The sequence below is a fragment of the Linepithema humile genome, chromosome 1, assembly GCF_040581485.1.
Source record: "Linepithema humile isolate Giens D197 chromosome 1, Lhum_UNIL_v1.0, whole genome shotgun sequence".
In the NCBI taxonomy this organism is placed as follows: domain Eukaryota; kingdom Metazoa; phylum Arthropoda; class Insecta; order Hymenoptera; family Formicidae; genus Linepithema; species Linepithema humile.
In genome coordinates this window covers 31,549,630-31,563,020 of record NC_090128.1, presented here as the reverse complement: position 1 = coordinate 31,563,020, position 13,391 = coordinate 31,549,630, and the positions used below count along the sequence as shown (strand labels likewise).

Below are 13,391 nucleotides of genomic sequence, written 5' to 3'. Positions count from 1 at the left end.
ATTGCAAACGAGACGCTCAGATTAAAATTAAAAGTTAGATGTAAATTTGCAGTTGAATTACGATTATCAATATAATGTCAATCACGATTCACACAACTGAATAAAAAAATCAAAACATTTAATTTTAAATTCAAATTTCACTTAACATATGAATTTCTGGCAACAATTATTAATACGTGTTTTAAAGTGTGGATTAATATTGATTTCTTCCAGGGGAAGGCTATTGTTTCTTGTCTATTTGTTTTCAATTTTTCGTGAAAATTAATCTTCAACTAAGAGAATATTTGTCTAAGAGCAATTTAATATCAAGTTACTCTTCTTTCTGATGATGACTGCCCTCTTGGGATTCAAGCAAATAGCGATACCGCCATGATACGATCTCGATTGCGACCAAAATTAATTTGCATTGTTCGGTCTTAGAATCCGAGCAGCAACAATAAACGCGTTCAACTCATAGACCTAGAGACCTCTGGATTGCGCTATCCATATATGTAAAAGTGGTTGGAAAAATAGAAAGAAAGGGAGAGAGGGAACGCAAAGACAGTCAATCTCTTTCTCTTTCTATCTTGTCATACAGCGTTGAATAGAAAGTGATAGGGATAGCCATCTTTGCATTTTTTCTCTTTTTTTCCAACTACTTTTAATGCACATTTTAATACGGATGATGTAGTCCAGGTCTCCAGGTCTATAGTTCTGTTTTACAACTATAGACGCGACCACTCGTTTTTGAATCAAAAACTTCAGTTTTATAACACCTCCTCCTTGACTCTGATTCTTTTGATAAGGATGTTCCAGCATCCCAGTCTGATCAACATATCGGACACATGCGAATATGTGATATCAAATATTATTATGTGTTATAATTCTTTTTTAACACGATTGTTTTTTTTTTTAATTTTTGTCCACAATAAATATCAACACATTTAAGACATTCTCAGTGAACAATATCAAAGTATGTTTATAAAAATGGTTCTTTTTAATTTATAGATAACTTGTACAAAATTAAACAAAACAAACGAAGATAATATTCCAATTTTAAAAAGAAAAGATATAACAAATTTTTTTTGAATGAAAAAAATGGAATTACTTTGGTATCCAAACAAACTTGGAAACGATGGCAGATTTAAGGCCGGAGCACAGACTTTTACATAAAGCATAACGCATAAGCATAAGGAAATTGATTGGTCTATATATAAGCATAAGCAAATGCATAAGGAAACGGACCAATCAATTTCCTTATGCTTATGCGTTATGCTTTATGCAAAAGTCTGTGCTCCCGCCTTTACAGTAAAGACAAAAGTGAGTAATTTAAAATTGTACGTAATTTTATAAACATATATAAAATCTGTGGTAGAAAAATGTAATTGAGAGATATCTATTATACAGGGTGTCTGGCAATAATCGCCCCACCGGTCATATACAGGTAGAGGAGGTCAAATCGAGTAGAAAAGTCCTTTACCATTTTTTAATTTTCATAATAAGTACTGAGTAATTAACGAAAAAAGATCGGCGAATCCGCGCGAGTAAAGCGCGCGCAGCGAGAAGGACATCCCACTGCTATGCGATCACTAGGCGCGCGATGAAGCGTTGGGAGGAGCGCTCTACAAATGACAATGGCAACATACGAGCGGCGCGTAACGCTAGATCCTTGTGTCCTAGTGATCGCGTAGCAGTGGGACGTCCTTTTCACCGCGCGCGCTTTACTCGCGCGGATTCGCCGATCTTTTTTCGTTAATTACTCAGTACTTATTATGAAAATTAAAAAATGGTAAAGGACTTTTCTACTCGATTTGACCTCCTCTACCTGTATATGACCGGTGGGGCGATTATTGCCAGACACCCTCTATATATTCGCAACATTAAGTTTTTTTAAATTTTAAATTGTTCCGATTTGCCACTGTTTCTCGATGTTTCACTAATGCAACGGATTAAAGTGTTGCTATTGTTATCGACGCAAAGAATGTTATTCTTTCATCTCCGTGTTTTTCTCGTTGATCGCGCTCATTAGCCGCCGGGATCTAATTTCCATTCGTGCCGGAAACGTTAACCGACCGGGACATTTACTTCGCCGTATCGAACAGTGGAAATTGGATCCATCCGGCTGCTGGCGTGCTCGACTCTTCTGTTAATTTCGCTAGCGCGGCGGATAATCGAAGTTCAAGAAGGCTCGTAGCATGTCGATGGGATAGAAAAATACGAAGAGGCTGCGATAGCAAGTGCCGTGTCGGCTCTTTATGAGGTACACAGCTTTCAAACAGATTGAGACGTAGTTTGTCGTATTTCTTTTAAAAAATCTCTAAAATACTTTGTGCCATGATTAGCAAACCTCTTTACAACATACCGATCTGTAAATTGAGTTTATGACATTGAAATTTAAGCCAAAATTTTACAGTATCAATAATGATTTGATATTATATTATTTTTATATTAACTGGTAAGAACGAAAATTTTTAGACTATGAATCAAGGTATTAAATATAGCAATCAAAGTCAGCAATATCACTGTTATATAATTTGAAAACTATTTTTTACATTACAAAATTTACTAAAATTCTTCTTATTATTCGTCAAAAAATTTTAAATAATCTTTTAATGTATAATTAGGAAAAATAATATTACTATCATATATATTAATTTATCCTACTTCAAAATTTTATAAACAATTTTGCACAAATAAAATAAAATGATTCAATTAATTATACTTTATAATCAATAACAAATTACTTGTGATAACCGCTCCAAATATTATAATCTATTTTTGATTACATAGCTTTTCAGATTACTATAACGTAGTCAAAAGTCCATTCAAGCATCATCGATCACTAGTGATCATCCGTAAACTTCTCTTCAATTCTTAATTAGTATAGCTTACTCGAAGTTTTTATTTAACTTTCTCGTAGAGTATGGTAAATGCACTTCAAGTAAAGCACGATAAAATATTCAACTGATTCACCGTTTCTATGCGCGGTTCAAACCGCGAAGCAATTGAGTGGACGAAGCTCGAGTAACGATCGCTCATCGTCACTTGGAGGACACGTCCGACGATTTATGAGCTGTAAAAGTTCCGCGGGATTAATGTAGCTGATTTGCTAAAGTGTCGGCACTTCCTCGAGTTTTGTGCTCCGCTGTATTATCAAAGACTGTTTAAACATTTTCGTGATTACGAATTCATGTATTGTTGTATTTTTAGAGTTGTATTCATGTATTGTTGTATTTTTAGAGTTGTATTTACAATTTTTTGAAGACAATTGCAAAAATATTGCCGTTTAAATATTACAAAATTTTGTAGATATTTTATTAACATAATTTTAACAAGTTTGATAAAATTAAACTACGAAACCTCCGAGGATGAAATTATTACTGAAACAGTCAATTCGAAGAAACTTCGGCAGTAATGATAGATTGACATGGTAAATGATAGATAGATCGGTGCAAATAATTTATTGATAATTTATTTATTTTTTTTTTTCACGGCGGCTGAGCGACGTCGTCGAGAGTCACTCGATTATCGAATCAAAGCAGCTAGGTAACGACGGTGATAGCGACAGTAATGATAAAAACGACAACATCGATGATAATGACAGCGATAAAAGCGATAAGCATACGAAAGTGGCGATTAACACCGATAACAATCGTGACGAGACGACGGCGACAATCGACGCCACTGTCGCTAATAACGACGACGATAAAAATCGTGACGTGATCGACCAGACGATTGTCGTCGATAAAAATGAAGTTAATCGAGACACGGCGGAAGCTACTTCCGAAGTGTCGAAAACGTGAGTTCCTGTTTTTTCAAACCTCTCGTATCACGTTGTAAGAATCTATAATGAGTCGAGAGAGTTCCTTCTTAACGATACGACGTATCGCGTCGTCCGAAGAACGTTCGCTGCGTGTTGATTTCGCGTATTCGAACAACACGGACATCGCCGTAATTTCATTTCGCGTGGGACGTCGATGAGTGGCTGCGGCGATATCGACGTCGCTGCTCAAAAGTCCATCGCAGTTATTGTTACGTAACAAGCCGTGATACGAAGCGATCGCGCGTAAAAGTAATATCGTTAAATCTTTAGCCGCGTCTTCGTCGTTGAAGCGATAACGATAACATCTTCTCGATAACGAAGATCCCTCGTGCAAAACGTACGAATCGTTATCCGTGAGTACGAATATTCTGTCATTGGTCGATCGCGAAGTAGTATCGTACTTCTCCGTCGTTGGAACAATCGCCACGTCGCTCGAACGTATATTCGAGACGCGAATCCATCGAACGTTAAGAGCCCACCATCGATGCAAAGTGTCGATGATTTCGTCGAGTAACGATAACGCGAATTCATAATTTTCCATTCAATCACCGTTGCACGACGTCAATACGATACGTTCGCGAAGAATTGATTCGTCGATATATATGCGATTGAAAGTCGTTCGCTCGAAACGCCACTGATAGTAACGCACGTCGTACGCGCAAAATTCCACGCGTATCTCTCGAACTGGCAGAAGAGATTCGCCGAGAGATATTACCGTTGTCGTCGTCGTCGTCGTTGGTGTTGTCGGTAGCAGTAACGGCAGCAGTAGCAATGTTATTCGCGCGACAAACGACATCGTCGCTAACGTCGTTTCTAATCGATAAAAACGACACACGCCGGCGTATTGAGATCGACGAGAAAATTTTTTCCGCTTGGTCGACGGCCACCAATATTTTTTTTTAAAGTAACGAACGTTCCTCTCGTCACTCTGATGACGCTAAACGATTCGACGATAGCGATAGTCGCCGAAGATTGTTCCGAACTTTCGATAGGGTTCGAGTTGTCCGATCTTCTCAACGAGAACGGTGGTCTGTATGGATTGTCGTATCGATCGGCATGGTCCGATTTGCAAAAATTCGATCGTCAACACTTCGTGATACGATTCGACGATAGCGTAAGAAACGCGCGAACTCGCGACAACGTCGTTTCGCTACCGATGTCTCGTGTGTGGAGTGTCGAGAGGCGAAAAGACTCGTCAACGTCGACGCTACCGAAATCGTCTCTGTTCAGAGTCATGACCCGATCAATTCCAATTTTATCCGGTGTGCGCGCAAAAAGCGTTTCCGACAAACGAATATACGAAGACGATATCTTGCGCGAAATGAAATCTGGAAAATGGCGCGAAAAATATTTCATCTCCACGGTAATTTTCGACGCGAAAACCGACGTGAGACTGATCGGCGTTCAATCGCGATTAAACGCTCTCGTTCGCAATATTACGACGTTACCCTGAAAACAATATGAAAAAATAGAAGGTGAAAAAAATACATCGTTTTTTACGAAAAAATATTTATTCCGACATCGGTGGATTGTACAACGCATCGTCATCGCCTCTGTACACACCGTTGATAACAGGGTTCAATATGTCGTTCGAATCGTCAATATCCGTAAAAGTAACAATAATTTTTTCACCATTCGTGTAATGATAGATATCGTCGTCGTTGCTCGTCGTGAGTCTAAGCTTGTATCGCACCGTGTCGTTAATTCCACGAACGATATATTCGAGAACGTCGCCGTCATAATTGTCGCGTTTAACGATCATAAATATTTCACAAAATTTGTTCGGAATATACATAAACAGGTTTAACGAGGGTACGCATAACAACGTGGATGTGAGATGTGCATTGTTGTCTATAGTCGTGTAAACAGGCAGTATATATTTAGAAATATTATTCTTTTTCGTCGTTTTTCTCGAATCGTTGGTCAAGTAGACACTGTAGACACACTCGCTCCTATCTGTCGACGCTTTCCAGTACGGATAGCGATTATCGTACATGAAAAATTGTTCAGATAAGGTATCCACGAGAAAGTGTTTCAGATATTTCGCTCCGGTATTTCTCGAACACAATACTTTAGATCCATGTTTCGCTGTGTCGAATGTCGCGACGTAGACGTCCGTCTGTCTCCAGATCGGTCGTAAGATGGACAGAGCATCTCGCATCAACCGCGTCGACACGTCGGGAATCACATCGTCGTTAAGCGTTCGCCGCGGCTGTATGTAATCTGCGAAACAACAGGTGTGTGATATCAAGTGTCGTCATTGCATATGAAAAAATCAATATCGATAACAATGTTACACTTACATTCGTTACCCTCCCGCACCATGTGTATAGCACCCTACTTTTCGAGTAGCGTCGCATCCACTTGTTGCTCGTTCGCAGTTACCGTAGTCGCTGCCGCGACGTTCATCATTTCGTAGTCCATATTGAAGAGCAACGATGAACACGACGACGATGTCGTTTGTTGTTGCTGATGCTGCGGTATCGCGATCATCGTTTGATTTTCTTGTTGCCGTTGCGCAATTCGTTGCGTGAAAATTGACGTTGTTGTCGTCGTTTCGGGGGGAGCAACGACTACGTTCGAATCTTCGTCGTCGTCCGACGCGGACGTCGTTGACGATGACGAATCGCCGTCGTTGTCGATCTTAGCTCTCTTCGCTTCCAACGGATTAACACTACGGTGTTTCAAAATCATACTCATGACGTTTGTAATTTTACGTTTCAGTCGATTGAATTCGTTAAATAAACTCTCCATTCGCGTCACGTACAATTCCATCGTGTCTAGATTCCTCGACACGTCGTTGCTATCATTGTTGTTGTTAACGCTACCACTTTGACGATTCTCACGATCGGTTGGCATTTTTTTTACCAATGTATCATCCATCTAACGACGTCGAGGTTTTAAGGTTCTACATATTTCGGTGGAGGGGTTTTACGACGTCGTAGTGGCGAGAGATAACCCCCCACCTTCAAAGGATGTGGTTACCGTATGACAATTGTACGGCGGCGTTGTCTCATTAAGTATTTTAAACACTCGAATGTGATTCGAATCAATCGATCGAATCATCGTCGTGCGTATCGCTCGACGCAGGTGTTCATCACCACTCGACACGACGACGAAATGGAGGTGAAATTTCCAATGTACTCGAGAATAGACATTCGTAGACAATCGTTCGCAGCGTGGCCTCTCAATGAAAACGTATCGTCGGTACAATTGAGTTATCGCGGCTTTTTCTTCGTAGGCACGCACGATATAGTTACGTGTTACACGTGCGGAGTAACTCTCGAGAATTGGAATAAGAATGCCGTCGCTGCGAAAAAAGAGGGGGTGAAAGACGATTACGAAAACATCGTTATTGTCGAAGACGAAAGAAGAAGAGGAAGAACGACTCTGTGCGATCCATTGGTCGAGCATATATACTGGTCGCCCGATTGTCCATTGATTTTATGTTATCGCGACCAACCGGAGTGGCGCACGGACAATCCTCGATCCAAGAGAAGAAACGACAATAACGACGTTATGTCCGTATCGTTGTCCGCTTCCTACACACAGAAAAATACATACTGTATTTAAGTAAATATTACTTGTTTTAAGTATTTTATAAGTTCATATATACGCAAATCTATCGTAAGTTCATCATAAGCATCAAATTTATTCAAAATATATTTTGATCCCAGTAAGTTTAATACTTTAATCAAGAATATTAAATTAGAAAAAGAATTCTATTTGCTTATTAAATTAACCAAATCTGACTTTTCTTCGATACAATTTTATAATATTCTTCACCAAAAAATAACTACTTCTTTTGAGTATATGATAATGAGTTTATCAAAAATTTGTGATGAGTATATTTTAAGACTATTATCAAGAAAATATTCTTTATTAAAGATAATTGTTACTTAAAAAAAGAAAAGTAAGCCGAGTAATTACTTTTCTTAGCAATAGAATGATATTTTTCTGTGTGTACGGAACACTCGTGAATACGACCCTGCGCGATTACAAAACCCTCAAAGAGATGAAGGGTCAAGTGGATATTATGTTCGGCAATTTGATATCGTTTTATCGCAAACTCGCGACCGAATTAGACGTATTGTATCAACGAATGCTCGTCGCTTCGAGAGCCGCGTGTGCGTGCAGTCACTCGTGCTTCACTCTGACGAATCACAGAACGTCGACGATAGCCGCGACTCTGCGCACATTGGAAAACACTCGCCGACAAATGATCTCGCGAGCCGAATGTCTCGTAGATTTGACCAGCAGGAATCGTCGTCGTAGTCGTCGTCGTCGCGAATCGTCATCCGCCGCGACATCGACGAAGACTACGACGACAACGATCACGACGACGTCGTGCGATTCGTTCTGCAATCACTGCGTCGTGTGTCGCGACGCGTTGAGCGACGTTCTCTTTTTACCGTGCGGTCATTTGAAATGTTGCTTGAACTGCGCCGAAAGAATAACCGGCGAATGTCCCATATGTCGCGCCACGATTTTCGCGATAATTCGCGTTTACGTTTGAAAAAAAGTCGTCGAACAGGAGGCGTTTCGCGACGAATTCAGGATTCGCGATACGGTGAATCCTACGCGGCATATAGGATTCTCGTGGATCCTGTGCGCACGCGCGCACGGCACCTATTTGCCGCGATCTATACACAACTCGCTCAGCCAGAATTGATTCGTTATGTGGTCGTGAACGAATTCGTAATTGTTGCCGCGCCACTCGGTCGTAAAATGCGAGCTCAGATCTTTACTACCGTCTGGATACATGGCGAGTTTCGGTCGATCGTTCTCCAATAACATCACGGTGTTGTTCGTGGAAACCACTTTGATGCCGGGAGGGTAGAGTTCAGCGATCGCGTCGCTGTTCGACACGCTCTGCTGCACGTCGCTCGTGAGTCGTCGCGTCGAGCAATTCCAACGCATGTGCACCATGACCTGATAGGCCGACTGCTTCGGCCATTTGTACGACTTTTCGGTGTAAATTATCGCGTCGAAGAGCGGCAGTTCCTTTCGCACGCGTTGCCACACGTCTATTGTGTGCGTATTGTAATCGCAAAAAATGTACTCGTCCACCGTGAAGACGCCGTAAGTCTTGTCGGACGGATCGTACAACATGTGCGGACACTTGTAAAAGTGTCGCATCAGACCGTAATTGTCGTACGAGAAGACGAAACCGTACTTGATCGGTTTTTCGGACAACGCGACCGTGCGAAACGTCGTGGTCGTGGAGGTGAGCGTGGGTACGCGCACTCTCGACGACACGAGCGTGTCGCTCTGCCGACTCGTGTACTTCGGATAGATGAATCCCGTGTCGGGGAAACGAGCCGTGTGCTCGTCTCCCGTGAAACGAACACTGCGATACATCACCCAGTACTGCGCCATATCGTCGTTCGTGCGATCGGACTCGTAATAGGCGATCCATTCCACCTGACCTCGACAAGCGAACGAATAATCGCTACCGTACATGCGAATGAACAGACACGTCGGAATGACCTCGATACCGAGAACGCTGTCCGCGTTCGTGAGAATTTTCGTCGTTTTCGAACGAGTGTAGAAACCGATGGGTCCGTACGGCAACGTCGAAAGGGTATCGATCTTAATTCCTAACTTCTTGGTAAACTTTCCACCATTTGTACTCTGAAGAATTCGTCCCGAGCGATACTAAAGTGCGGCAATTTGCCAAGCGACAAATTACTTGAGCTTATGTCATGCCGCTCCAACATGTCACCAGGATGCTCGTAACCAGGATCTCGACCTCACTTGCTTTCATTATTTCGCTAAAAGCGCGGTAGAAATAAGACGTTGTTCATCCATCTTAATTTATGCCCCGCGACATTTTCGCTACATCCGCGATATTCGCTACTTTCTCCACATTTATCCCAACCAACTTTTGTGCAATTGAAAACGTGTGTCAGTTGCAAAAACAAAATACGATAGTTCTGCGACGTCACGTGTAAGAAGCATGCAATCTTAACTAAATTTCAACTCGCGCACCGCCTGATTCCTTATTAATGTACGCGTACGTGTTGCGAAATCCCTGAAAGACACACGCGTGCGAGTGCGATAAAAGTTCCATTTCCCGCGCATTAATTCCGGCAGGGAAGCCTTTATGACGGCACAGCCGGAGTTCAAAATTCAATGGAACTTTTCAGACAATGGCGGCCGCCGACTTGTTCAAGGGTGGTTCGGTGATGCGGAAGCAAAGCGGGTGAAAAAGAGGAAGATCGAGGAAGAGGCGAAGACGACGACAGTGTCGTAAGATCTGAGACAGTGGTTCTTAATCCTTTCAACGTCTGCAACTTCTCGGACGCAAAATATATCTTCTCGCGTCCTTATAAAAGTAAATATAACATTTATTTTCGTAAGATCGTGAGAAAATTTTTATTTCACCGACCGATAATAAAGCGTCTGCGCGTTCTTTCAAAAATCCAGCGCATGGTCTGGCTTTTCTAAAGAGTGCGTGACATTTGATTAAGAACCATTGACTTAAGGAGCAAAGGAAAAGGAGGAGAGGCTGAGTGCCGTGCGGCTAAAGTCTACCGACGGTCTTTGTACCTCCTGGCTTGGTACCCCTAAGATTATTCATTCGGCCTCTTAATTCATTTATCTCCCGATACTTTGTGTCCCTCTTACGCTCGACCGCCTCTCCTTCTAATACTCCGTGTGCGACGCCGATGGCGGCAGCTTTTAATTCTATAAAGCGAACGATAAATTGGACGTCCCCGAGAGCCCGAATTATTATTCTACCGGGACGAGTTATTTTGCTCGAGAAGCGAAGCGTGCAATTATTTCGGTCTGTTCTCGATGTCGCAATCGCGGATAAAACGACGTTGCAAAACAAAGTGCGATCATTTTTAAATGCTCGACTTTTAAAGATTAAACTTCTTTGCAGCAGTTAAACAAATAAAATTTTGTATTTATTTTAATATTATATTAGAATTGTAATTCCAAAAGTTTTCTATACCATTGGATATACTTATATTTTATTTCAAAAAGGTGTTTATTTAAAATAAAAATTTCAGATTTTATATATTATTAATATACATACATATTACATATTATTAATTCTTTTCCTGTTTATAATAAAGTTTCTTGTACAAAGAATAGATAAGATATAGAACTGGTATTTATAAAAATTATAACTTGAGAATCAGCTAAATTTACTTTACATAAAAATATCCTATTTATTCTTATCTTTGTCTTGCGATAAATTTGCTCACGCTGAATTTCACAATATTTTCCGAAATATCCTTAGCGGCAAAATCATAAGCTACGACTAAGCGACTTGAAAAGATTTAGGTTGCTGCGAAATCTGTCGGTCCTTTCTAAGATACACGCATGTCTCGAAAAGATTGGAAGTTCCCAATAAGAGATCGCAGCCTACTACTTTGAGAAAAAGAGAGAAAAAAGTAGGACAAAATGCTTCGGACGAAACCACCTCGGAACATCCAATATGTCTGTCCCCCCGGCTTCGATTTTCCTTCTAGTATCTGGGCCACGAAGGTCATTACACCGTGTTCTTCTATAACCGACCTGTGTTCTCCGAAGAGAACGTCATTATTACCGCCGGCCTATCTTTCAATAGCTCAACTAACTCCTGTCGTTGTTTTGCTTATACCGAACACAGAAATAAAATAAAATTTTTTCTCAACATTTTTACATTCACTTTTTTAGTAAAGCCGTTTAATTTCTTTTTGTTTTGCTAAAATCAAATTTAAGGTTGTTAATTGCTTTCACGCGCAAAAATTATAATAATTAATGTTGTTTTAAATTATTTCTTGAATTAATTATATTTCTAGAATTATATAATTTTTGTAAATATAATAACCATGACTCATTGTGAATTATTTTTCTAGCAAAAAAATTTACTATTAAATTAAAGAAAAATAGCAGTAAAGCATATAGTATAATATTACACAATTTTCAATTAAAATATTTAATTAAAAATATGAGAAAAAAAAAGAGAGAGAGAGAGAGAAAGAGACATATTTTATATTCATATGTATTAAAAAGATTTTTCTATAATATTTCTAATAATGACGAAAAAATTTATTCTTTAAAAAATAGCGCAATTTTTCACGCATTTAATTGTTTCCGCAAAACATTTTTATACATCCGTCAAATTTAACGCAAATCTCAGCTATTAATTAGGAAAAGACAGTGGCTGAGATAGTAAATTTGGCTACGTACACGAATCACGGCAAAGCTAAAAATAAACGCAGATAAATTCCGCGCATTCCACGAAAGCGGCGACTGGGAAAAAAGACAAAAAGAGAATATATCGTGTTCTCTCGTATGGTTGGCCGGATTTGTGTATCGATTGTATACGTTCCGATACGCCCGCGTACATCCTGCTTCAACTACACACGTACAAATACACGTGTACCCCACTCGTTTCTCGAGTATATGTGTATATGTACGCGGTGTGCGCGAACGAGTAGGTGCCGGAAAAGTAGCAGCATCGTTTTGTTCTATCGTGCGCGATTAGCCGATGCTCGGAGCACTGTTGTCCACAAACTGCGTTTATTGGGTTTATCGGATCGGTAAGCCTGCCTGTTTGCTCGTTGAACAAACCCAAGAATAATGTTACCGATTCGACCGACCGGTTTTCATTACGTTACGTTCGCCATGTATACAATCGCTTCTTCCTCTCTCGTTTTTAGTTTGCTTTTTGTTGCTTTACATCCTCCTATTGGAGCTATTTGCATACACCACCTTTCTTTAACAGCACAAAATGCACGTTATTATTTTTGTAAAATCTTTGCTTTGCAACATTGTAAATTAAAATAATGCGTTATTACTTTTTTGAAAATTATTTTATTTTTGCGACAATTAATCAGGACGAAAGGTCTCACGAGCGTTCATGTAATTCTGCGAGAACGTCGCGATCATAAGAAAACTTGGTGGTAGTACCAGTGCAATCATTTGAGTGTCTTAATTATGCAGCTCTCCGAAATGTACAAAAGAAAACAGAGAGAAATGTAGAAGAGAAAAGCATTCGTATCAGTAGGTCCCGCACAATGGCGAGTTAATCCTATTTCATTCCGAGTCACTTCAGCCGGCTCGAGCATGAAGCGCCAATATTTCCCCACGGCAGCGAGAACGAAGGAAATCTTATGGTCTCAAAAATTGCAACGGCAACCGCGGGATTACAGTTACAACCAGTTGTGAATCTGACAAAGCCTAACAGACAAACGAAAACATTTTTATCCAACAAAATCGTAATATTCTCGTACATTGCTGATTTTTAAACATGTGACATTTTTATAAATAATATATTATTTGGATCTTTTTTTTTTAATTAAAATATTTTCTTTTCTCCAATTGGCAGTTAACAGTAATTTGATAGCAAATAATAACACAAAAAATTTAGTTAAGACAATTTAATAAAATATAATGTAAGTGTTGCTGGTACTCGTATCGTAGAACAATGGCAAATATTCTACAACATAGCATATCCAGGCTTTTATCTCCACAGTATGAAACGCCAATGTGTACCATTGATAAGAGGCGACACATGGAGCTGGACTGTGGGTAGAGCAGTATTCCGCCACTATACAACACATGCTACTAACTACATTTACTGTGAACT

The 13,391-nt window shown here is 40.0% G+C and overlaps 3 protein-coding genes across 7 annotated transcripts in view; 2 read left to right on the top strand and 1 right to left on the bottom strand.

The window, feature by feature from the left end:
• The window catches only part of LOC136997089 (putative leucine-rich repeat-containing protein DDB_G0290503), a 65,919-nt gene that overhangs the window by 33,597 nt on the left and 18,931 nt on the right, over positions 1–13,391 (top strand). The window lies entirely within an intron of this gene.
• LOC136997092 (uncharacterized) overlaps positions 1–13,391 on the top strand; it is a 36,381-nt gene that overhangs the window by 17,789 nt on the left and 5,201 nt on the right. The window contains exon 1 of one of the 4 annotated variants that reach the window (XR_010887910.1): positions 10,125–10,139. The exons of 2 other annotated variants lie outside the window; for them this stretch is intronic. Coding sequence is in view for 1 of the 2 variants with exons in the window: in XM_067347344.1 (XP_067203445.1) it covers positions 12,291–12,342 (52 nt within the window). In the remaining variant the exon portion in view is untranslated. Of the gene's footprint in view, positions 1–10,124; positions 10,140–12,028; positions 12,343–13,391 lie in introns of those variants that run through there. One more of the 4 variants, XM_067347344.1, reaches the window with a different exon arrangement.
• Positions 5,659–9,216, bottom strand: LOC105679552 (uncharacterized). 2 transcript variants are annotated; one of them, XM_067347342.1, is made up of 3 exons: positions 6,570–9,216; positions 6,106–6,476; positions 5,659–6,025 (listed from the first exon to the last, which is right to left on the bottom strand). In XM_067347342.1, the coding sequence occupies exon 1, from the start codon at positions 9,179–9,181 to the stop codon at positions 8,432–8,434; it is 750 nt and encodes a 249-aa protein (XP_067203443.1). In that variant the 5' UTR covers positions 9,182–9,216; the 3' UTR covers positions 5,659–6,025; positions 6,106–6,476; positions 6,570–8,431. The 2 variants fall into 2 exon arrangements, with proteins under 2 accessions (XP_067203443.1, XP_012235050.2); XM_012379627.2 differs by having other exon boundaries at positions 6,106–9,216.